Source organism: Marmota monax, unplaced genomic scaffold (genome assembly GCF_021218885.2).
Source record: "Marmota monax isolate L192 unplaced genomic scaffold, Marmota_monax_Labrador192_F-V1.1 WCK01_AAM20220418_F8-fsc00068, whole genome shotgun sequence".
NCBI lineage: Eukaryota > Metazoa > Chordata > Mammalia > Rodentia > Sciuridae > Marmota > Marmota monax.
In genome coordinates this window covers 4,241,648-4,266,729 of record NW_026692352.1, presented here as the reverse complement: position 1 = coordinate 4,266,729, position 25,082 = coordinate 4,241,648, and the positions used below count along the sequence as shown (strand labels likewise).

Sequence of the window (25,082 nt, the reverse complement as noted above, 5' to 3'; positions counted from 1 at the left end):
TCTGTGTGTGTGTGTGTATGTGTGTATGTGTATGTTACTGGGTTCTAAACCCAGGGATGCTCTACCACTGAACTAAATCCCTAGCCCTTTTTCTTTTTCATTTTGAGACAAAGTCTCACTAAGTTAGGAGGTGCCCAGGTTGTCCTTGAACTTGCAATCCTCCTGCCTCAGCCTCCTGAGTAGTTGAGATTACATGTATACACCACTGCACCCAGCTCAAGTATTCTTTAAAGATCAAGAATTGACCATATGTATGTGGAAGTGATTCTCTTAAGTAGCTCTTGTTTTTCACAGTTCCTTTTCTTTTTCCAATTGTAAAACCATAGACTTATCTAACAGTTTCAAGTTTTAGTTTGAACCATATTGTTACAATTTGTATAATTTAAAAATAATAAAACATTGGCAATTTTTATATAGTTCAATTTAATATAAGCTCAGGAAAGATTTCCACAATTGGAGTAAATTCATTCTTTTTTAAAAATTATTTATTCTTATTTGTTATACATGATGGCAAATGCAATTCATTTCATATTACACATATAGAGCACAATTTTTCAAGTCACTGTTGTATACAAAGTATTTTCACACCATTCATGTCTTTATACATGTACTGATGTCTAACTCATTCCACCATCATTCCCCCCTCCCATCCCCTCCCTCCCTTTTGCCCTATATAAAGTTTCTCCATTCCTTCTATGCTCCCCTGCCATTGCCATTATGAGTCAGTATCCTCATATCAAAGAAAACACTCGGCCTTTGGTGTTTGGGGATTGGCTTGCTTCACTTAGCAATATATTCTCCAACTCCATCCATTTACCTGCCAGTGCCATGATTTTATTCTCTTAGGAGTAAATTCATTCTTGAGCAAATAATGTTGCTCAGAATAACTTTTGAAATTATTTTAGATTTAGAGGACTTATTATTCCAAAGGATATTAGAGATTACCAATAAATATAAGCACAAGATGGCATAGATAAATCAGTAAGTTTTAGGCACATAAGGAACATTTTCAGAAAGATAGTGGTATATTGAATATACCCTTAACCCTTTAAAGTTAAAGCTCTAAGCCAGGTGCAGTGGCACACACCTGTAATCCCAGCGGCTCAGGAGTCTGAGACAGGAGTATCTATTCAAAGCCAGCCTCGGCAATTTAGCAAGTCCCTAAACAACTCAGTAAGACTCATCTCTAAATAAAATACAAAAAAGGGCTAGGGATGTGGCTTAGTGGTTAAGTGTTCCTGAATTCAATACAGGGTACAAAAAAAAAAAGCTCTAGATTGTTCTACACAAAATTCTAGTGAGAAATAAATAAAATCCCAACTGGTTGAACCACTTTTTCTTCCTTTCTTCTCCTATAATCAAACCCAGCTTGTGTATACTAGACATTCATTGAGCTATACCTGTAGCCCATGAACCACTTTTCTGATTCAGTGTTTGATTTCATGTTTTTAAATATGCTTTAATTTTTAATAACTCGTTTGGAAAACCCACAATCTACCTGGTTTCTGTTCTGCATAATACAACACAAAGATATGTAGGGGGAAAGTTGATAAGGCACACACATGTACATAAAAAATACATAAGCACATTTACTAATGGGATGATTAATCTTCTGTAGTAGAATTTGCATCGGTATACTTTTTCTGGGTCCTTTGCCACCTTTTTCTCCCCCTCTCTTTTTTTACCTCCCAAATTTAATTTTGGATTCTTAAACTTATCTACTTTTTCCCTTCATTGTTCTAGTCTTTGCCTTTTTCCCACTCTTTCACTGTTTCTCCTTTTTTCCCCCCCTCTTCCTTGATGGGCAAAGTAGCAGCCAGATAACAGAATATTTCATTATTTGGATCATAGAAGGAAGCTGATAATCATTGTGTAGTATGAGGAAAAAGTTTTCCTTGCCTAATTTTCTTTTTTAAAAATATTCTTTTTAGTGGTAGATGGACACAATATATTTTTGTGTGTGTGTATGTGTGTGTGTGTCTGTCTGTCTGTCTGTCTGTTTACTTATTTTTATGTGGTGTTGAGGATTGAGCCTAGTGCCTTACATGTGAGGCAAGCACTCTGCCACTGAGCCACAATTCCAGCGCCTAATTTTCTTTTTTTTATATATCTTTATTTTATTTATTCATTTATTTATTTTACATGGTGCTGAGGATTGAATCCAGTTCCTCATGCATGTGAGGCAATTGCTCAACCACTGAGCTACAACCCCAGCCCTGCCTAATTTTCTTTTATATTGGAAAAACTATCTCTTTTAAAAATCATATTTCTGGGTCTCTGGAAATCTGTGGCATTAGGACAGTTGACAAGCCATTATATAGGAAATTCAGGCAGAACAACAATTCACATCAGCAATATTGTATAAAATTACTAGTGGAACAAATAGCACCATTCTGTCTGGGGAATATTCAGAATAATCTTCAAACTAGTGTTCAAATACAGATGTTTGAATATTCAAATATAAATATGCAAACTAAAATTCTTTGGTCTTGTTATCTGTAAAATGAGAGAAACAAGGATGAGAATAAGTTACCTTGCAGGAATGTTTGATGATTAGAAATGATCATATAAAGAGCCTAAAGTAATTCCTAACAAAGAGAAGTGCTTAATATGTGGAAGCCATTATTACTGAAAATTTTATTTCTTCTTACTTGGCTATAGTGTATCTATTTGTTGTTTCTTCTACAATCATAAATCCCATTTGCACCTTAACTGCTGGCCACACCATTATTTGTTAACTTTGTCTTGTTTTGTTTTATAGGCAACAATTGGCATTGACTTTTTATCAAAAACCATGTACTTGGAGGATCGAACAGTGAGTAATGCTTTCAATGTGCAGTTTTCTCCAACACTCCAGGTTAGAAAACTCAGATAAACTATAATCAGTTACTGTCACCATCAGAAGTACTTAGCAGTTACCAAAGTTGGTGTATAGGCCTTGAGAAAAACTGTTATTACCACGAGTTGTTTTTCACATTCTGACTTTTTATACCCAATTGAAGATCCAAAGAGGAAGAGAACGTCAAGTGTTTTGTAAAATACTAATATCCCTAGCCCTGTTAAACAAAATTTGTTGTCTTGATTTGGAAAAATGACAACAGAGAGCTTTAAGAGAGAAAAGAATTTTCACGAAGAAATCAGAATTGCTGAAGACCTTTGGAATATCATTTGAGACATTCAGAAATCTATCATTCAAATATTATGCTTTTGTGAACTTCCAAGATTTTCTTTGTCATAATAGGATATATTCCAAAGTGACTAAATAGGAAGAAATAATGTATATTTGCACTTGCATATTTATCTTCCATTCTTTTTGAGTTTTCCCTTTTAAATACAATGTAAATTCTGTATTCTAGCTTATTCTTCCTTGAAATGATTCCTGTCACCTAAATAATAAATAAGTTAGATGCAATATTGCAAGACCTGCATCCCCCAAAAACTATTTTATCTCCAGTGTTATTTCTTATTAGTGTGAATTTTTTCTTTTGGATGTTTTCTTTTGTCTTCATATATAATTACCATTTCTTAAACCTTGAAAGCTGGGAAACTGCTTTACACTGGTAAGAAAACTTGATGCTTGTTTTCACACTTTTCATCTTATAATGTAGATGTGAGAAAGTAAAGAAATTTTTATGTAGGGTTGCAGAAAGATATTTCTCCTTTTTGATGCATTATCTATAATGTTCTGGGGAGAAAGAAGTACAGTAGTGAAAGATACCAGAGCTGGAGATGTAGCTCAGTGGTAGAGTGCTCACCTAACATGCAGAAGGCCCTGGATACAGTCGCCAGCACTGCAAAATAAAAAACAAAGCAAAACAAAAAACCATGCTTGTAATCCCAGCTACTCCACAGGCCGAGGCTGGAAGAGCACAAATTCAAGGCCAGCCTGGGCAGCTTAATGAGACCCTGCCTGAAAATAAAATAAAAAGGATTAGGGATATAGCTTAGGGGTGAAGTGCTGGTTTAGCCCAGGGTTCAATCCCAATACTGGAGGTGGGGAGACAAAAAAAATCCATTGTTCTAGACCCAGTGGGAAAGACGTTTTAGCTTCAGAGAGGCTTTCAAAAAGCTTAATTCCTTTACTCTTGTTAGCTTGAGCTGCTCATTGACATTTTCCTTCATTTTATCTTTTATGTTCAGTATTTGAACATCAGTAGTCTACTTTTTGTCATCTGGAAGACAGGGATTTTAAAAGATTAGAAGGAGGGAAAGAAGTGAATTCATATTTCTGGTTCTGTGTCATCTTTCACAGTGGCATTTTTCAGTCATGTACCTTCACAGTGAGCAAATTTTTCATATTATATTTTTTTGTAAAGGGAGTTTTATGTTAATTTTCATTCCTTACTTCCTTGCAACCTCTTGCATGAGTCTTCTTTCTACCTTTCATCCTCCCCCTTTACAAAAAACATTATTTCTTTTTTTTCTTTTCGTTTTTTTCCTCAAGTATTAGTTTTTTTGTTTTGGTTTTGGTTTTTTTTTTTTTTTATTTATTTTTTCCCATCCCACAGATCAGGCTGCAGCTGTGGGATACTGCGGGTCAGGAACGTTTCCGTAGCCTCATTCCCAGTTACATCCGTGATTCTGCTGCAGCTGTAGTAGTTTACGATATCACAAGTAGGTATATTGCAACGGGTTGACCTTTCTTATTTTTCTTGCTTGTTTGACTGATTTTGTTGTTAGGTACGATTGCAATTATGGGACACAGCAGGTCAAGAGCGGTTCAGGAGCTTGATTCCTAGCTACATTCGTGACTCCACTGTGGCAGTTGTTGTTTATGATATCACAAGTGAGTGGGGGGAATTATGCATTTCTGATCTTCTTCAACCTCTAGCTTACCTGCATGCATGTTCTTGTCTTGTGCTTGTTTTCCTTACTGGCATGTAAAAATAAGTTTTGTCATAGCAAACTTTATCACAGACCAGCCAGGTCAGAAGTACTTGCTTTGGTGTTTGTACCAATATGCTTCATTTCTACTGTGCCAAGTTTTTCACCCCAGAATTGTCTTTCAGGTCCAATTATGAATCTTTTTTAAATATTTTCTTAATATCTTTTTGTCCCTAAGCCATGGCATAATTATAGTGGAATTATAGTCTCCTTTTTCATTTAATTTGATCTCAGATTTCTCTAATATAAAAGTATTCTGCATCTAAGCCTCTTGCAAAGTTTTCTAAATCTTACCAGGCTCTGTTGAGGCTATTAAAAGCTTCTGCTAGCCAGCTTTTCTCTGCTTCCTCCTTCCAGCCATTCTTTCTTTAGTGAGGAAGACAGAGAAAACATAATGTGCACGTCTCTATTGATGATTTTTGTTTGAGCCATATCTAGATTCTTTGACATACTTTGCTGCTAACAAATCACACTTAGGTTTCTCTTCAAGAAAAATGTTTAAATGGGAATGAAACAAGTAATGGTCTTTTTCTTTTCCCCAAAGACTGAGCAATGCCTTTGACTTTTGAAGTGACTAAATTTTCCATGGCACATTGGAGACTGACAGGAAATGCTCTGTGATTGAAATTGTCTTTGTAAATTGGTTTATCTATATACATAAGGCAATGTTTAATCATTCCATATAGTGGTCCATACTTTATGAAAAAACCAATATTATATAGCATCTTGGACTTCTTTAAATTATTTTTATTGATTTGAGCTGGTAATAATATTACTAGATATCTTTGTATATTTGCTCAGACATCATAGGTACTAAATAGTAATTGCAATGACTTAGAAGATTGCATCCAGGGATTTTTTTTCCTTTTTTTTTTTCTTTTTTTTTTTTGATAAGTATTATATGCAATCTTTATTCTCTTGCAGCTTTACTTTGGGTTGCTGTTTTTTTTTTTTGTTTCTTTTTTTTTTTAAGTATGTTCATTGTTATACATTGACCAGTTTTGTAGCTTTGACATGTTTGTGCTCACTTTAACCAAAGCAAATGAAACTTGGTATATTTTTCTTTAAAAATTCCATAGATATATTAAAACATTAATAAATTGTTTTCTTTAGCCACTGTGAAAAAGATTTTGAAGTACTCTATTTAGAACCTATTACTAGCACCATCCCAAAAAAAGAAAAAATCTAATACTGGAAAAGATGAATTCTTTTAGATGTGATTCTGGTGCATAAAACTAATAAACTTCAGGATAAAGTGATCACAAACTGAATAAGCAACACAAACACAGTGGTGTTGAAAGCTATTTGAAGGCTTTACAAATTTTTCTGGATGTGTTGGGACTTACTGGCTGACATACTTTTGGAAATGCTTTCTTTGTCATATTTGGTATGTGTAAGTGATCAAAAAAAGCATTGTGGCAATATAACACCATATTATCTGCCATAGCTGTCCTTACATTTTAAAAAGTTTTAAATTTTTTTCCAATTATATACTACATTGTGCTCATTTGATTATTATTTTTAAAAAAGTTTAACTTACATATAGAAGGAACCTTGAGAATTTTATTATTCAGATTTGTTTAGATGGTTGACAGATGTAATCAGATAAAATGGAGTTATGTTGTAGGCACATTAAAAGTGGGTTCATAATGTGCCATCCCTCTTCCAACTTGCAGGGTGAGGGAGTGCTGTCTGTCACTTAAGTAGCATTTCAGTAACACTAATCTCTCTGTCCACCCTCCTATACCAGATGTTAACTCATTCCAGCAAACTACAAAATGGATTGATGATGTCAGAACAGAAAGAGGAAGTGATGTTATCATCATGCTAGTAGGAAATAAAACAGATCTTGCTGACAAGAGGTATGAAGTGGGTTTTTTTGTGTGTGTGGAATATCTTGTTTTTTGTGTTTAGCTATTGTTACTTTTCTTCATTAAAAAGTTGTTTTGAAAGGAGGTATGTTTAATCCTCAATTTAAGCTTTTCTTTAGTATGAGAATCTGAAATATTTAATATGTAAACACTAAACTCAGTACTTATGGGGAAATTAGTTATTTTGTGGAAGCCCATGTAAAAAATCTCTTGTATAAGATTGTTTAAACATGAAGCCTGTACATATTTTTTATTTTTAAAGTCTCTCATAAGAGGAAACAGTGTTTTGTTAGAGAACAAACCATTTTTTAAAACATCTTTTAAAAATTATGATTAAATATACACACTTTATAATCTCATTTGTTAAATTCAGTGGTATAGGCTTTTTTGTGTATGTGATTTTATTTTATTTTTTAATTTTTTTTTAATTGTATGATTGAGCCAGACTGTGTAGTTGAACTGAATATCTTAATTGTGGAAGTCAAAAGTGCAAAGCCATATTGAAGCCATAGGATACAAAGTATATTTACATATACTTTGTATAACTTTGTATAGCCACAGGATGCAAAGTTTCAAGAAAAGTCTTTCTTAATTTAATTCTTTATTTTTGCAGTACTGGGGATTGAACCAAGGGTGCTCAACCGCTGAGCTTCATCCCAAGCCATTTTATTTATTTATCTTTGATGGACACAGTATTTTAATATGGTTTTGAGGATCGAACCCAGTGCCTCACACATGCTAAGCAAGCATTCTTCCACTGAGCCACAATGTCAGGTGCCGCCCCCACCCCCCCTTTATTTATTTTTGAGACAAGGTCTCACTAAGTTGTTGAGGCTGACCTCAGGTTGGATCTTCTGCCTCAGCCTCTTTAGCCTTTGGGATTACAGGTATGTGCCACTGCACCAGACTAAAATCTCTTAATTTAAAAGTAAATTCAAATATGACTTCATCTTTTGTAATGAAATTTTTTGTACATGAATTGCTTATGATGCAAATTTGGCTTTTTTTAATGTATTCAGTATGAAAAGTTGAAGATTATATTGTTAAATTTACTCAAGTTCCTAAGGACCTTTATTGTTATATAGAAAGATATAGGACGATTGTACATCTGCATTGTTTCTCCTTTATAGCCAGAGTCATCTATGGAGGATGCTTTTAAAAGTGTCTGTTCTTTTATTTTTTTTTGTGTGGGGGGGTGTTACTAAGGCTTGAACCCAGGGAGAGCTCTATTACTGAGCCATATCCCCAGCTCTTTTTATTTTTTGAGACAGGGTCTCACTAAGTTGCTGAGACTAGCCTCAAGCTTTGTTATCTTCCTGCCTCAGCATCCCAAGTTGCTGGGATAACAGGTCTGTGCCACCACACCTGGCTATTACTTAATATTTCAATTGAGTGCACAAATGCTAGAAATTTTAATAATTTTCTTTAATGTAATATTTGTCAACAGCTTTGGGGTTACCAGCTTTCTTAGTAATTTTTGCCAGAGTATCACCTCTCACCTTTTAATTTTTCCAAGAATAGAGCTTGTTCTTTACACTAAAATGACTTCCATATGAGTGAAAGATTTCGTTGTTTAGCAAAAATCACTAAAAGAAAATGTTTTGGTCAATGTTTAGTAGAGAGGGTGGCCTTATATAAGCATGACATGAAATTCTGAAGCCATAAAGGAAAAGATTGTTCAGTTTGAATACATAAGGGTCATATTCATTTATAAGATTGACAGTAATTCAGAACATTGATAATACACAGTGTTGTCAAAAGTTTGAATAAGCAAAAACTCTCATACACTAAAAAGTAGCTGTTAGTGGGAGGGGCAGTTTGACAATATTATAATTTAAAATACTCACTGACTCAAATCTACCTCTAGTATTCCTTAGAGAAGCCCACAAAACACTCAAAGATGACCATATAAGAATTTTATTGCAACATTACTATAATGCTAAAAATTTTAAACAATTCAAATGTCTGTCATAAGCAGATAGGATATATAATTTTGGGAAGTATTGAAAATACTTAGTAACGATTAGAAAGAAAGACGAATTTATTAATAATCTACCATATATCTAACACATGAAGTTTAAAAAAGCACTTGATCGGTATATCTAATATGACATCTTTCTGTTTAAAAAGATGGTAGAAATATTTATTTGCTTAAAACAATTTTAGATAAGAATACATGAAAATTAACCATAGTTACCTTTGGGAAGGAAGCGAGATTATGGTGGATTTTATTATTGATTAATCTTTTGTAGTACTGGAGATTGAACCCAGGAGCACTCTACCACTGACCTCCCCAGCCTGTCTTTCCTCCCTTCCCTCCTTTCTTTCTTCTGTGATTGAACCAGGGGCACTTTACTACTGAACTAAGTCCCCAGCTCTTTTTATTTTTTATTTTGAGACAAGGTAAGATGCTTAAAGCCTTACTAAATTTCTGAGACTGGCCTCCTCATGCCTCAGCCTCCTGAGCTGCTGGCCTTTTCCTTTTTAATTTGAGATGGAGATGTGGCAAAGCACTTCCCTAGCGTTCCTGAGTTCCTGGATCCCCAGTACCACAAAAAATAAATGAAGAACATGACTGTGCATGGTGGCTCAGGCCTATAATCTCAGTTACTCAGGAGTCTGTAGGTATGATACTCAAATAAATAGTTATGAGGAAGGAAGGGTTGATGTATAATGCCAGGAATAGTGGCTTATGCCTGTAATAAGTGATTGTGGAAGCCAAGGCAGAAGGATTGCAGGTTTGAGGACACCCTCAGCAATTTAGCAAGACTCCATCTCAAAAAGTAAAAAGGACAGGGGAAAAGCACAGTAATAAGGCACCCCCAGGTTCAACGCCCAGAAACAAAAGACAAATATGGTATATAATATACAATTACATAATAATAATATACTTATAATGATTTAAATAATATATTATTTGCTATATATTATTATTACATGCATATATATATATGTATATATAAACTGTAGATAGTGATTTCAACTTACTTTAATGCATTTGTGTCAATTTTTTTTTTTTGAATATCCACAGATTAGGGCTTAATGAGTTAAGGGAGAGAAGTAAACCATTAAAAAAAACAGGGGGCTGGGATTGTGGCTCAGTGGTAGAGCGCTCACCTAGCACGTGCGAGGCCGTGGGTTTGATCCTCAGCATCACATTAAAATAAATAAATAAAATAAAGATATTGTGTTTAACTACAACTAAAAAATAATTTTTTAAAGTAGGTTATTAAGTTTTGGTTTTGTGGGGTTTGGGAGGATTTGTTTTGTTTTGTTTTTGTTTTATGGTTCTGGGTATCAAACCCAGGGCCTTTACCTCTGTCATTGAGTCACATTCCCAGCCTGTAAGTTTTGTTTGTTTATTTGTTTGTTTTGTTTTGGTACTGGGGATTGAACTCAGGGGCACTCAACCACTGAGCCACATCCCCAGCCCTACTTGTATTTTATTTAAAGACAGGGTCTCACTGAGTTGCTTAGTAATCTTGCTGTTGCTGAGGCTGACTTTGAACTCTCAATCCTCCTGCCTCAATCTGCAGGGATTACAGGCATGCACCCCATGCCTGGATAAGTTTGTTTGTTTGTTTTTACTTTATTTATTTAGTTTTTATGTAGTGCTGAGGATGGAACCCAGTGCCTCAGGCTCCACCACTAAGCCACAACCCCAGCCACCCCCCACCCCCAAGTTTTCAATTGTAAAAAAATCACAGGATGAGGGCTGGGTTTGTGGCTCAGTGGTAGAGTACTTGCCTAGCACGCGTGAGGCACTGTTATTTATTTAAAAATAAATAAATAAATCTACAATAAATACATCTACAACCGAGTCCATCTACAACTGAAAACAACAATAACAAATACATACACACACACTCAGAGGATGAGCCAGGTGGTACACTCCTGTAATCCCAGCTGCTCAGAAGGCCAAGCAAAAGATCTCAAGTTTGAAGCCAGCCTGAGCATCTTAGCGAATTTTTTTAAGTTTGTATTATTATTTTTTTAATACTTTTTAGTTGTAGTTGTCAATATCTTTATTTTATTTATTTATTTATTTAAAAATTTTTTTGTAGTTGGACAGAATGACTTTATTTTATTTATTTATTTTTATGTGGTGCTGAGGATGGAACCCAGGGCCTCACACATGCTAGGCGAGAGCTCTACCGCTAAGCCACAACCCCAGCCCCAAGTTTGTATTATTTTTAAAATAGTTTAAAAATATATATATTTTTTAATGTCTGGGGATATAGCTCAGTGGTAGAGCATCTCTGGGTTCATTCCCAGTACCACCAAAACAAAAGAAAAATGTTACCAGACAAGTAAAAGCAAATCTGTAAAAAAAAAAAAACATCTTTTAAGCCGGGTGTGGTCACAGATCCATATAATCCCAGCTACTGGGGAGGCTAAGGCAGGAGGAATGCAAGTTCAAGGCCAGCCTGTGAATTTAGCAAGACCCCTATCTCAAAATAAAATTTAATGGCTGGGGTTGTAGCTCAGTGGTGGAGCACTTGCCTAGCATGTGTGAGGCACTGGGTATGATCTTCAGCACCACATAAAAACAAATAAAATAAAGAATGTTTGAAGCATGATGTTCCCTTTTAAAAATAAATAAATAAGGGGTTGGGGCTGTAACTCAGTGGTAGAGCACCTGCCTCGAACATGTGAGGCACTGGGTTTGATCTTCAGCACCACATAAAAGTAAATAAATTGTGTCCATCTACAACTAAAAAATATTTTACAAGAATAGTTTTAAAAATAAATAAATAAATAAAATTTAAAAGAGGTTGGGGATTGTAGCTGAGAGATAAATTGTTCTGGGGTTAAATTTCCAGTACAAAAAAGAAAATAAGTGTGTGTTTATACCTTTTTATTGATTAAACAGGGTACACAACTGTAATCCCATCTGTTCTGGAGGCTGAGGCAGGAGAATGAGAGTTCAAAGCCACCCTCAGCAATCTAACAAGGCACTAAGCAATTCAGTGAGACCCTGTCTCTAAATAAAATACAAAATTGGGCTGGGGATGTGGCTCAGTGGTTGAGTGCTGAATTCAATCCTCACTACCAAAAAAAAAAGTTAAATATAACACATACACACACAAATGTACAAAGTTTAAGTGTAGTGGATATTTTCCCCCCTTTAGTTTTTGGTATTGGGATTGAGCCTAGGAATGCTTTACCACTAAGCTACATTCCCAGTCCTTTTTTGAGACAGGGTCTTGCTGAGTTGCTTAGGGTTTTACTTAAGTTACTGAGGCTCATCTCAAACTTTGATCCTCTTGACTCTGCCTCTAGAGTCCCTGGGATTATAGGAATGAGCCAATGCACCCAGCCCACAAATTTTTAGATTAATATTGCCTGTATAACCACCATCTATATGTAGAAAAGTTATTTTCAAAACTCTGTTTATAATCTTAATAATGTCATATTTCAAAAGTAAGAATTTATCTTTTTTCTACAGGCAAGTTTCAATTGAGGAAGGAGAGAGGAAAGCCAAAGAACTGAATGTTATGTTCATTGAAACCAGTGCAAAAGCAGGATACAATGTAAAGCAGGTACATGTCCATTGAGTATTGAAAAACATGTAATTGCATGAGTGTTCTATTCTGTAGTGTACAGTTTTCATCCAGTTAGTAACAAGGCCTCATGAATTAGCAACATTTCAGATAGTGAAAAAAGTAAAAATGAAGCATGGGAAATGGGAAAATACAAACTTTTTAGATTATACACAGGACAACACTTTTTTTTTTATTGCAAAGTTGTAAACTTACCATACTCTTACTATATTCCTACCTGAAAGTAAGCTTTCCTAGTTTCAGAGGTGGCAAGATTGTGATAAATGAAAGTAATTATTCATTGTCAGTTTTGCATGTGGTAAAAGTACATTTTGGTGAATTTATTCTTAATAACTGCTGGTGTTTAAACAGTGTTAACAACAGGAATGTTTCAATGGAAGAGAGCAAGAAAATATAGAAATCTCACATTACAAAGTTTTTTTTTTAACTACAAGTGATAAAGTAAAATCCTTTCAATTAGGATGAGCCTCATGGGGAAAAAAATCTCTATATTGTTTTCATTTTTGCACAGTATTTTCCATTCCCTCCTTGTCTTGTACTATTAAGATGTCAGGTACATCTCCTCTGACATTTCCTACCCTACCTCCTGGCTAGGCTAATAATTTGTGTTTTCACAGACCCCTTGCTCCTGTGAAATCACTATTATGGAATCTTACCACAATGTATTGAAAATCAGTCTCTTTCTTTATCTCTCCCCATCCCCTTCAGAATTACACAGTCCCAGAACTTAGCAATGTGTGTGGAAGTATAGCAAATGATAACTAGTTGAACCTGTAGAAGTCACGGGCAATTTATTTTTGAGTAATAGAAGTTACTACAATATTATAATGAGCCAGTGTTCCAGGAAAAAGCAGTAGGTAACTTCATCTGAATTTCTCTATTAAAAACATTTTGATAAGGTTTTGAACTAGTAGCTTTTATGTCATGCTACAGAATATCTTTTTTTGGGTTAATGTTTTGAAGTTCTAGGATCATCAGCAAATATAGAACACTACTGATAACTAGGATCTTCATGATGTTTAATCACTCCCAAATTAACAGCTTTATTTAAGTATAAGTTGTATATCCTAATCCAAAGTGCTCCAAAACCTGAAGTGTTTTGATCACCTACCAGATTTCCTAAGTGGAAAATTCTACACCTGACCTTACAGGTACATTCAGATTATTGCAATAAATTACCTTCAGTCTGTGTGTATAGGAAACACGAATGAATTTTAGATTTAACTTGAGCCCCATACCCAAGATGCCTTATTATATATCTATATATACAAATATTCCAAAATCTGAAATCCAGTAGCAAGCATTTCAAAAAGAGATATCATATGATTTATATAATTATATGTGACATATTCTTTATATACTGTTTATATGCCATAAATTTTGTTTAGTTTAAATGTACAGGTCGATTATTTTAGTAAATCTATGGCATTGTACAACTATTGCCACAATCTAACTTTAGAATATTTTCATCACCAAGCACATGATTTTTTTCTGAAAGCCTGACCAATATAGACAGATATAACTATATTGTGATAATGCAGAGAGATTTATTTTATAGAAGTATTGTCCTGAATTCAAAACCATTTACTACTTTGTTCTTCTTATTTATATGGTATGTGTGAACATCTGGTTTTGCTGAAGTTCCTGATTCTATTGGGACTTGATATTACCATTCTTTTAAATATACATATAATGAAAATTACTTCTAAATTTTTGGAACAAATCTACCTTTATTTATTTATTTACTTATTTTAGCTTCCATCTTTTTTTAATATTTATTTTTTAGTTGTAGTTGGACACAATATCTTTATTTCATTTTTATGTGGTGCTGAGAATCAAACCCAGGGCGTCATACATGCTAGGCAAGAGCTCTACCACTGAGCCACACTCCAGCCCAGCTTCCATCTTAACTCACAAAAACCATTACCTGTTTTCACTTTATAGGGATAGGATTTTATTTCAGTATTTGGAGACCATGCTTTGTTAACTTATATAATTCAGTCAAGGTGGAAAAATCCTGGAACCCCCAAATGAGAGGATGATATAAAAAAGAAACTAAAATCTTAATAATAGACATTTAAGCTGGCTGTGGCAGCATCCATCTGTAATCCCATGACCTCAGGAGGCTGAGGCAGGAGGATCATAAGTTTGAGACTGACCTCAGCAATTTAGGGAGACCTTATCTCAAAATAAAAAAACAAAGGGATGGGGAAGTAGTTCAATGGTAGAGTGCCTCTGGGTTCAATCCCAATTACTGAAAAAAAGCACATTTAAGTAATAGGTTAAAATCTTTTCCCTTGCAACTAGTAATGATTAATCATGTAAAATTTATTTCTGTCAAGAGAAAAATTAACAAATTACTTGTTAATTTGTCAAATTAACTAAGAAATACATTGCCTTTTTTTCCCCCTCCCCTTTTATTTTTTTCGTACTGGGGATTGAACTAGGGGACTTAACCACTGAGCCATATCCCTAGGCCTCCCCCCCCCCTTTTTTTAAATAAATAAATATATAAAATTTAGAGACAGGGTCTCCTTGAGTTGCTTAGGGCCTCAATAAATTGTTGAAACGGGCTTTGAACTCACGATCCTCCTGCGTTACTTAGCCTCTCAAACCACTGGGATTACAGGCATGTACCACCATACCCGATTGCATTATTTTGAGGGGTAGGCAGGGGCGACCAGGGATTGAAATCAGAGGCACTCAACCACTGAGCCACATCCCCAGCCTTATTTTGTATTTTATTTAGAGACAGGGTCTGAGTTGCTTAGCATCTCGCTTTTGCTGAGGCTGGGTTTGAACTTGCAATCCTCCTGTCTCAGCCTCCCGAGCCCCTGAGATTACAGGCCTGCACCACTGCACCCAGCCTCACTGCATTATTTTTGATGGTTCCCTGTATGTTGAATTTTTTATAACATGCCACCTCTTTTTTTTTTTTTTTTTTAATAATTTTTTAGTTGTAGATAGACTCAACATCTTTTTATTTATTTATTTATTTATTCTTATGTGGTGCTGAGGATTGAACCCTCAGCCTCACACAGGGGAGGCAAGTGCTCTACCACTGAGCCACAACCCAGCCCCATAACATGCCACCTCTTTTCATTCATTCTCATCTCTCCTGAAATCAGAAATGTTCCCAGTATACATTTTGGATAGATGGCCAAAATTGAATATTAGTATATAGAATGAATTTCTGAAATACAAAAATAAATCTAAAACTTTATCCTAAAAACATAATCAGAATTTGATATAGTGCCATATTTTCAGTTACAGTACTTTTTTTTAACTACCTATTTTTATATTGGTGGGGGAATGCTAATTTTTGCTTCTTATTTTCTATAAAATATGTTTTCCACCACACTCTATATTATTTATCATAAAATCAACGGATACTGGAGTTTTCCTGATGCATGAAATTTTGAACTGCCAAAAGTTGGTATTTTTTTTTTTTTGATACTCTACTTTTCACTCAATGCTAATATATCATAACTTCAAAAACATTAGAATTATCTAATTTTGTACTAATTAATTTTTTAATTTAATATTTTTTTTGTGTGTATGGTACTAGGGATTGAACAAGTGACAGGGAGCACTATACCACTGAGCTACATCTTAGCCCATTTTTTAATTTTTATTTTGAGACAAGAGTTTCCCAGATTGAATTTACTATCTATCCCCCTGTCTCAGCCTCCCAAATCTCTGGGATTATAGAGGCATGCCCCACTGTGCCCGGCCTAATTAAATTTTTATTATCACCTATTGGGTTAAGAAAGGCATAATCTTCCTAAAGTTATCTATTATATTGTGTCAATCTATTCATTTAGCTTTTGTAAGTTTTTACTTTTGTTTATAATATTAGCAGCTTTCAGAGTCATTATTTATTAGAGTATTTTTATATCTAAAATGTTTACCTATATTTGGAACTCTAAATAGACCCACTACCTTATATAATTGCTAAATTGATTTGATATGTTAGTAATTTATAACACTACATGATCTTTGATTTTGCCCAATTTCTGGCATATCAGAAATGATGTTAAGGTAAGCATTCTACAGTTTGGAATCTGATAGTTGGTTTGGGAAAAGTATTGAGGCAGATGCCTAATTTGGTACCTACTAAAATCCCCCTAAGCCTTATGGAACCAAAACAATTAGTCTTTTCCTTTCTTCCCTATTTCTGCCCTATTGAACTGTTGTCTAATAGATAAAATCTTTAGTTTGCTCTTTTTTTTATAGGATTTTTTTTTTTTTTTTGAGAGAGAGAGAGAATTTTTAATATTTATTTTTTAGTTTTCGGCGGACACAACATCTTTGTTTGTACGTGGTGCTGAGGATCGAACCCGGGCTGCTACCGCTTGAGCCACATCCCCAGCCCTAGTTTGCTCTTTTTGTATACTTCTTTGCTGCAAACAGTTTACACACAGATCCAGTTCCTCATCTCTAGCTTTTCATTCATTCTGTTTCTTCTCATTTTTAGCAACATTTATGGAGTACTTAACTCATTGAGTTTTTCAGCCAAGAGATATTTTTTGGGGGTGGATACTAAGGATTTAATCTAGAGGTGCTGTAATTGAGTCATATTCCCAACTCTCTTTTTATTTTTTAAATTTATTATTTTTTTTTAAATTTTTTTAGTTGTAGTTGGACACAATACCTTTATTTTATTTATTCATCTTATGTGGTGCTGAGGATCGAACCCAGGGCCTTGCACATGCTAGGTGAGCACTCCACCGCTAAGCCACAACCCCAGCCCCTCTTTTTTTATTTTTTATTTTGAGAAGGGTCTCACTAAGTTGCTTAGGACCTTGCTAAGTTGCTGAGGCTTGCCTCAAACTTGGGATCCTCCTGCCTCAAGCTTCCAAGTCAGTGGGATTACAGGCATGCGCTATGATGCCTGACGAGCCAGGTAAAATTTTAAAACTGCATTTAAATCCCAGCTCAGATGTTACCTCCTAAGAAATTCCCATGCTCCTAAGGAGGGCTTCCTTCCTTTGTTTTTTTTAAACTAAGGATTGAACCCAGGGGTGCTTAAGCACTTGGCCACATCCCTAGCCCTTTTTATTTTTATTTTGAGACAGGTCTCACTAAATTGCTTAGGGCATCAGTAAGTTGCTAAGACTGGCCTTGAACTCTCCATCCTTCTGCCTCAGCCCCCCAAGTCATTGGGATTATAGGCTTGTGCCACCATGCCCAGCTGAGGAGGGCCTTCTTAAATATATATTTTCATATCATTTCCTACTTCTTCTGTTTGTAGTGACTTATCACATTGTGACATAAGGAATTGTTTGAATCTGTGCTTTGCCACATTGCAAACTGATGAATTAAAAAAATTTCTTGAGCTGGGCACTGTGGCACATATCTGCAATCCAGCTACTTGGGAGGCTTAGGCAGAAGAATCACAAGCTTGAGACTAGCCTGAGCCACTTAGATAAATATTAAAAAAAAAAAAAAAAAAAAAAAACTGAGAATGTAGCTCGGTGGTACAGTGCTTGCCTAGCATGTGTTCAATCCCTGTACTACCAAAAAAGAAAAAATTATATCCCTTAAAGAGTTTCAGTGCCTTAAGTTAGCAGGCACATGGTACAAGGGAGTTACATCCTATAGAAATTCTATACTACATGCCTAACTAAAAGAGAAATAATTGAAATGATTAGGTGGTTTCTTATGACATTCTGCTTGTTCAAAGTGTATGCCTAAGATTGAGTACAACATAAGAGTTATGAATCTGTTGTTCCTTTAGTCAGTATCTGTTCCCAGGTACTTCTCAAACATCTCACCAGGATTGGGTGTTTTCCTATTGAAGATAACGTTTTGTAATGCTTTACCTCAAACACAACCCAGCCACTTCCTCTGGGCTTATTCACATGATCTAAGAAAGGCCAGCTGTGTTGGATTTGAGAAGTCTTATGTTGATCTCTAAAATAGTACTTTTCTAAGTAATTATCAAAGCTAATTTTGACTAACTTCACTTTCACTACGTATAATACACTGTCTTTAGAACCTAACCCTTTATGAAAGAGAAAAATTCCACTATATTGTCTTACTGAGATGAATGAGAAATTTCACTATACTGTTTCTGTAGTACCATATTTCTAAGTTTTTTCCATATGATTACTGTAGTACCATATTTCTATGACTCAAATGATATTTTTGCTGCCTGTTGCACAGCTATTTGTTCTTGTTTTGTCTCACCTGTTGGAAAACAGAAATTGTGTCTTTGTTTGTGGTTGGTAGTTTAGCGTGTTTTTCATATGATATTCATTTATAGGATGAATAGACACTTTAATATGCCTTAATGATGCTTAAGTCTAAGTGAGGAATAACCCAAAAGCCACAGCCTTTCACTCATTACCCCCCTGGTCATCCATCTTACTACCACCTCTCTCCTACAGCTCTTCCGACGTGTAGCAGCGGCTTTACCTGGAATGGAAAGCACACAGGACAGAAGCAGAGAAGACAGTATCCTTTTTTTTTTCTCTCCGAAATTTTTATTGTTGATACTAGTCTTCAGATTTTTCCTTTGCTGACTAAGGAATATTGTGCCATTTCCTTTTACAGCTAGGGATTGATGACTCAGATAGACAAAAACTCAAGAGGTCTTCTACACAAATGAGGTCTACTATATAAAGTATCATTTGCAATGGCTGCTCACTATAATTATTCAGTGAGAGTGTAGATTTTTTATTTGCTTTTTAATAGGTAGGAAACTTTTAGAATCCCAATCTCCTGCTTCTTTTGAGTCCCATTGGCTCAGGACTTTTTCCCCATAAGGTATCATTTTCTTTTCCTACCTTTTCTAAGATTCAAGCTCTGTTCTAGCATAGGCAATAAATAACTCAAAATACAATTTTATCATAGACTTTACAAAACATAATGAAGCACGTCTAATAATCAGTTATTTCCAAGGATTTTTGATTTTTTTAAAAATTTTTTCTGTAGCTGTAGATGGACAGAATGCCTTTATTTTATTTTTATGTAGTGCTAAGGATCAAACCCAGTGCCTCACACGTACTAGGCAAGCACTCTACCACTAAGCTACAGCCCTACCCCCAAGGATTTTGAATTTTAATGTTTCATTGTTTTATGTTTTATATTTACCTTTAATATTTTTCCATATGTAGACATTTTTATTAAACCATAGAGTTCATAAAATTTTGTGTTCAACCCTTCCCATCTAAATATTTCATGTTTTTTCAAGCCACCTTTATTTTCATGGTATAATGTATTCTACTGAGTTGAAGTGGCATTACTTATTAAATTTCCCGTTATGTGAACTCTTGTATACTATTGTCAAATGTTTATTATAGATGATTCTATAGGGAATATCATCTTTGTATTTTCTTACTCCTGTAGAATATTATCCTTAGGGTAGATTACCGTGAATCGAACTTGTATTTCATTCTGACTCTTGTTGCATGTAATAGACAGAAGCAAGTTTTTTCCATATGATTACTGTGTATGGTGGGGTAGCTATATAGAATATAGCAACTATGTAGGCTCTGAAGTCAAATAAGGCTATAAGGGGCTTGCCAAAGATGTCAGAGTAAACAAGAATTAGAACTGTGCTTTTCTGTTTATGGCTCCTTAAATTTTGTTTCAGTGATTGACATTAAACTGGAAAAGCCTCAGGAGCAACCAGTTAGTGAAGGAGGCTGTTCCTGCTAATCCCTCATGGCATCTTCAACCCTTCTCCAGAAGCTCACTGCTTTGGCTCCCGTACTCTTTCATTGACTGCAGTGTGAATATTGGCTTGAACCTTTTCCCTTCAGTAATAACGTATTGCAATTCATCATTGCTGCCTGTCTCGTGGAGATAATCTATTAGCTTCACAAGCACAAAAAAGTCAGTGTCTTCATTATTTATATTTTACAAAAAGCCAAAAGATTCCAGCATATTCCAGTGATAACCTTAAAGATCAGATACATTTTCTTAACATTTTTCTTTTTTTAATGTTATGATAATGTACTTTAAAATGATGGAAATCTCAACAATATGAGCATGGCTTGGTTAAGGAGCAGTATGTTCTCAGCAGCATTTACCTACCTACTTGATCTTTCCCTGCTTTTCTCACCTCTCTCTTATCTGCATTCCCTATTCTCACCCTCCCACAAAGCAAACAGGAGGTGGCAATGCAGCAAACCCATTGGAATTATCTTTCAGTTTTATAGATAGCCACTTGCTCTAGGCCAAGATGTCCAAAATTATTCTTGAGCACTGATATAAATTACTTAGACCTTCTTTGAGATCAAAACTTAGCCATCATGGTGGGCAATGCTTAAATGAGGAAAGGGTTCTGGTGTGTCCTCAAAATGAGTCCTAATGAACATACTGAGTACTTACAAGTAGATGAGCATAAAATTTATTTTTGACCAAGACAAATGACCCTTTCACATGTACTTTATTAGACTCTGGGAGAAAAAAAATAACCAAATGCTTCAGAACAAGTTTTTAATATTTAATTATTCATGATAAAATCAGTTCCAATTAACTCTTTCTCCCAAGGTTTTTAAAATTGTTGAGATAGCTATTGTTTGTTTTAAAACAAAAAACTCCACCTCACCCTTTTGAGCAATAGATTTTGCTTGTATTTTCTTTCTTTTAAAAAATGCTATGCAGGCAAGGCATTGTGAAAATCAAATTCCTTTAAGAAACAGTGGAAGAATTTAAATTTGATGACTTGATCAAAACTATAACAAATAGAAATAATGATATCTAAAGCTTACCCATAAAAGAACCCTCACAGAATAGCAAATATCCTACTCTGAACATTTGAAGTCAAAATTAAAATGGAAATAATTTTCTTGTAAGCCCCTAGAGGCAGATAAGAACATTGAAAAGGGAAAGGAGAGAATGGAAATAAAAGTCAATATTATGCAGATTTATGCCTTATTTTTTAGCATTTTTTTAAATGTTGGGTCTTTCAAGCTGGTTTTGCTTTTTATTAGATCTGTATAGTTTGGTTAATTAACTAGTGATTTAGTTTTATATTTAAGCTACAATTAATCTTTTTCTTTGGTGATATTTATTTCTTTGCCTTTTTTTTTTTTTTTAACTTTGAATTTTTAGATGTTTTGGTGAATCTTTTTAGAGCTTCATCACCATGGCAATATGCATTTCCCTTAAAACACTGCAAACAAATATACTAGGAGTGCACCCTTTTAATCTTTACTAGTTATTGTGAGATTGCTGTGTAAGTTAATAAACACATATGTAAATACATTGTTTGCAGGGAGAAAATTTCTGAGTTAAAGCTCAGGAAAAGCCTGCTGAATTTATGTTGTAAGCATTACTTAACACAGTATAAAGATGAAAAGACAACAAAAATAACTTCATACTTCATCGTCTTCTCATTGCTACAAAACCCTTAACTCAGAAAACCTTGCTCCCCTCTATTCCTCTTCCTCCTTCACTTTTCACTTATTGTCACCTTGTAATATTCAGAGAGCACTTGGATTATGGATCTGAATAGAGAAATGTTTTCAGGTAATCATTAGCCCACATACCTGTAACTTATACTCAAAGATGAGATGGAGTTGTAAAGTGCTTTTATAATACAATATTATTGTTAAAAGCAAGGATTGACTCTTTTTGTTTTATTTTGACATGGCATGTCCTAAAATAAATATCAATTCAATATGGCAGATGGATCATATTCTTTATTTGAAAGAAGTTGTGATTTCTGAAAAGTCTTCCTACACTGTTGCATTTGATTCTTTTTATGTATCTTTAAGAAAGTAACCAGTATGCTGCTTTTAATATTGGTCTTTTTGTTTGGCTTGGGGTTCTTTAACTGAAGCAGTGAAGTGTGTTCATAGTCTAGGCTTTTTTTTTTTAATAAACACAATTTTGCTGCCAAATATATATAAATAAAACACTAAAGAAAACAATTGTTGACTTGGTTTCCCATTCCTGCCATGGTGTTGAATTAGCATATGCTTTTAGAACTATAAGAGGAACATGGAAATCAGAAAAATAACAAGAAAAAATGTGAAAAACCATTGGGGAGTCCGAAGACTTTTCAATTGTTGGAGGAGTGGGAGAGTGGCTGCCACTTGAAGATGGCTCTGGTAAAGTCAGTAATAGGATTATAGCTATGTACCCCATAATGACATTTCAACCAATGATGAATCACATGTACAGTGGTGGTCCCATAAGATTTTAACAGCCAAAAAAAATTCCTTTTGGCTACTGATATTGTTACTGATACCCTAGGCCAAAGGCCTTGCTGGAGTTCTGATAGACTGGATTCAGTTGCGTTCCTGTAGCAGAAATAAGAACAATATAAAAAGGAAAAATGAATTTAATCACAGTTTGGCCAACTAGGAAGGTAGCCAATCTGCCTCTAGTAATCCTGCCAGATTGTTACAATTTATAGGACATATAAAAGTCCAGCACATACAATTATGTACAATACATAATACCTGATAATAAATGACTTAGTTACTGGTTTATTATACTATACTGTGGGATGCCACCGTAAAGCTACTTGAGTGGTCTTTTACTCGGTACTGAGCCATGGGGGTCTTGGGAAGGATCCTGGCATTCCCATGTGTAGACTGCCCAAGATGTGAGATCTCTGCCCTTGCTCTACTAGTGGGATTCTGATTGGGTGTAACCCATTGGAAACTGGACAGCCCACCTCCTACCATGGCAAAAGAACATTCCATGAACAACCTTTGATGCTTCCCCCATATAAATAAAGCAAAGGCAGGCTCTTGTGCTCTCTTTCCAGTGTGGATGCTTGACCCCTAAGATTGAAAAACCGTCCCATCCCTGCTTTCTAAAATTACTTCCTGGATCCTGTGGTTTCTTCATTTTTTCTCTTTCTTAGCTTTATTTCACAGCCAGCCCATTATACACAGAAGAAACCCAAATTCCACCGCCTTCAGGGGACATGCGTGAGACTATACCTTTAACATTATTTTTAGAGCATACTTATAAGAAAAAGGTTACTGTGAAACAGTATGCCACACTGCGCCAGCTGGCCTCATAGCTTGTTTAGTGCATCTCTTGATTGACTCTTGTGCTTGATTTAATCTTCTGCTGTTTTGTTCATCCTGGCCCCAGGAGCAATAAGCTAATAGACATGGACTCTATGTAGCCTAGGTTTGTAGTAGGCTGTACCATCTAGGTTTGTGTGAGTACAAATGTTCCCACCATGGTGAAATTGTGTCCTTTTGTTAGTGAGGACTGACTTTATTAGGAAAAATAGTTTTTTTATCCTCAAACCCAGGGCCTCACAGGTGCTAGGCAAGCGCTCTACTGCTGACCCACAACCCCTCCACCCCCAGGAAAAATAGTTTTTAAGTTCTGCTTTTGCCTCTTCTGAACTACACCTTTGCTTTGGGTCAGGGATTGGCAACTTTAGCCCTACCACCTAATCTAACTTGTTGATTTTTTGTTATTTGTTTTCTCAGTATTGGGGATTGAACTCAGGTGTGCTTTATCACTATGCTACATCTTCAGCCACTTTCATTTTTACTTTGAGACAAAAGTCTAAGTTCCCCAGGCCAACCTTGAGTTTGTGATGTTCTGCCTCAGCCTCCTAAGTAGCTGGGTGACAAGCAAGTGCTACTGTGCCCAGCTCTGCTACCTGTTTAAGTATTATTGGAACTCAGCCATACTTTCACAGTACAAGGTTAGAATTGAATAGTTGCAATAGAGTTCACAGCTCAAAAAGCCAATAGGATTTATTATCGGGCCCTTTTCAGAAAAAAGGAAAACCCCTTCCTTGGTTCAACCACAGCTGATCTTCTTACTATACAAATAAAGGCCACAGATTAGAATACTGCAAGTGTCCCCAGGAGTAATAGTAAGGTAGTGCTGCTGTCAAGTGAGGAATTGATGAAAATAAAAGTAAAGCCCTGGAATAAGATGTGTCCCATGGGGATAACACTGGGAGTGATTACATGGAATCTTAGGGGTCTTAGAACTCTTCACTCCAAAGCTTCACATCCTCAACTTGAGAGTCCATCTTTGACCCTTACCTTGTATACCTCTTCAGATTAGTAGCTTATACACCAAGGGGAATTTTAGTTTTGGAGAGGGAGGAGAGGACCAGGAATTGAACTCAGCACTGTACCACTGGGCTACATCCCCAGCCCTTTTTATTTTTATTTTGAGTCAGGGTCTCTCTGAGTTACCTGGGCTGACCTCATACTTGAGATCCTCCTTAGCCTCTCAAATAGTTGATTACAGGTATGTGCCATCATGTCCTGCATTTGTTTCTCTCTCCTTCCCTCCCATCTTTACTTTTTTTTTTTCTTTGTTACATATATCTCCGACCTAATCTTTGATTTCCTTCATTCTGGGAGCTTTGGATTTAGTTTTTTGTTTTTTCCTTGGGACATACAATTACAGTTATTGATTTGAGATTTGTATCAGTAGGGGGTACTAGGGAGTAAACCCAGGGCCTCCTGCATTTATACTCAACATTGAGCTATATTGTAGCCTGAGGTCTTTCTTTCTTTTTTTTTTTTTTTTCAATTGTTGTCAGACACAATACCTTTATTTTAATTATTTATTTTTATGTGGTGCTGAGGATGGAACCCAGCACCTCCCACGTGCTAGGCAAGTGCTCTACTGCTGAGCTACAGCCCCAGCCCCAGAGATCTTTCTTTTTTAATATATTCATTTACAACTGTAAAACTTCTAATATTGCTTTAGTCTTCCTGATACATTGGCCATTTGTCTTTATAAATGTCCAAGTTTATTTCTAGTAATTGTCTTGAAGTTTGGTTTTGTCTGATGCTAAAATAGCTGT

At 35.3% G+C, this 25,082-nt stretch overlaps 1 protein-coding gene across 2 annotated transcripts in view; it reads left to right on the top strand.

Annotated features, from left to right (window-relative positions):
* The window catches only part of Rab6a (RAB6A, member RAS oncogene family), a 63,634-nt gene extending 41,674 nt beyond the window's left edge, over nucleotides 1-21,960 (top strand). Inside the window, exons 3-8 of one of the 2 annotated variants that reach the window (XM_046441936.2) lie at nucleotides 2,762-2,815; nucleotides 4,681-4,786; nucleotides 6,635-6,746; nucleotides 12,205-12,298; nucleotides 18,712-18,778; nucleotides 19,920-21,960. In XM_046441936.2, coding sequence (XP_046297892.1) covers nucleotides 2,762-2,815; nucleotides 4,681-4,786; nucleotides 6,635-6,746; nucleotides 12,205-12,298; nucleotides 18,712-18,778; nucleotides 19,920-19,984 — 498 coding nt within the window. In that variant the 3' untranslated portion in view covers nucleotides 19,985-21,960. Of the gene's footprint in view, nucleotides 1-2,761; nucleotides 2,816-4,508; nucleotides 4,615-4,680; nucleotides 4,787-6,634; nucleotides 6,747-12,204; nucleotides 12,299-18,711; nucleotides 18,779-19,919 lie in introns of both variants that reach the window. The other variant, XM_046441935.2, reaches the window with a different exon arrangement.
* The last annotated feature ends 3,122 nt before the right edge of the window (nucleotides 21,961-25,082 follow it).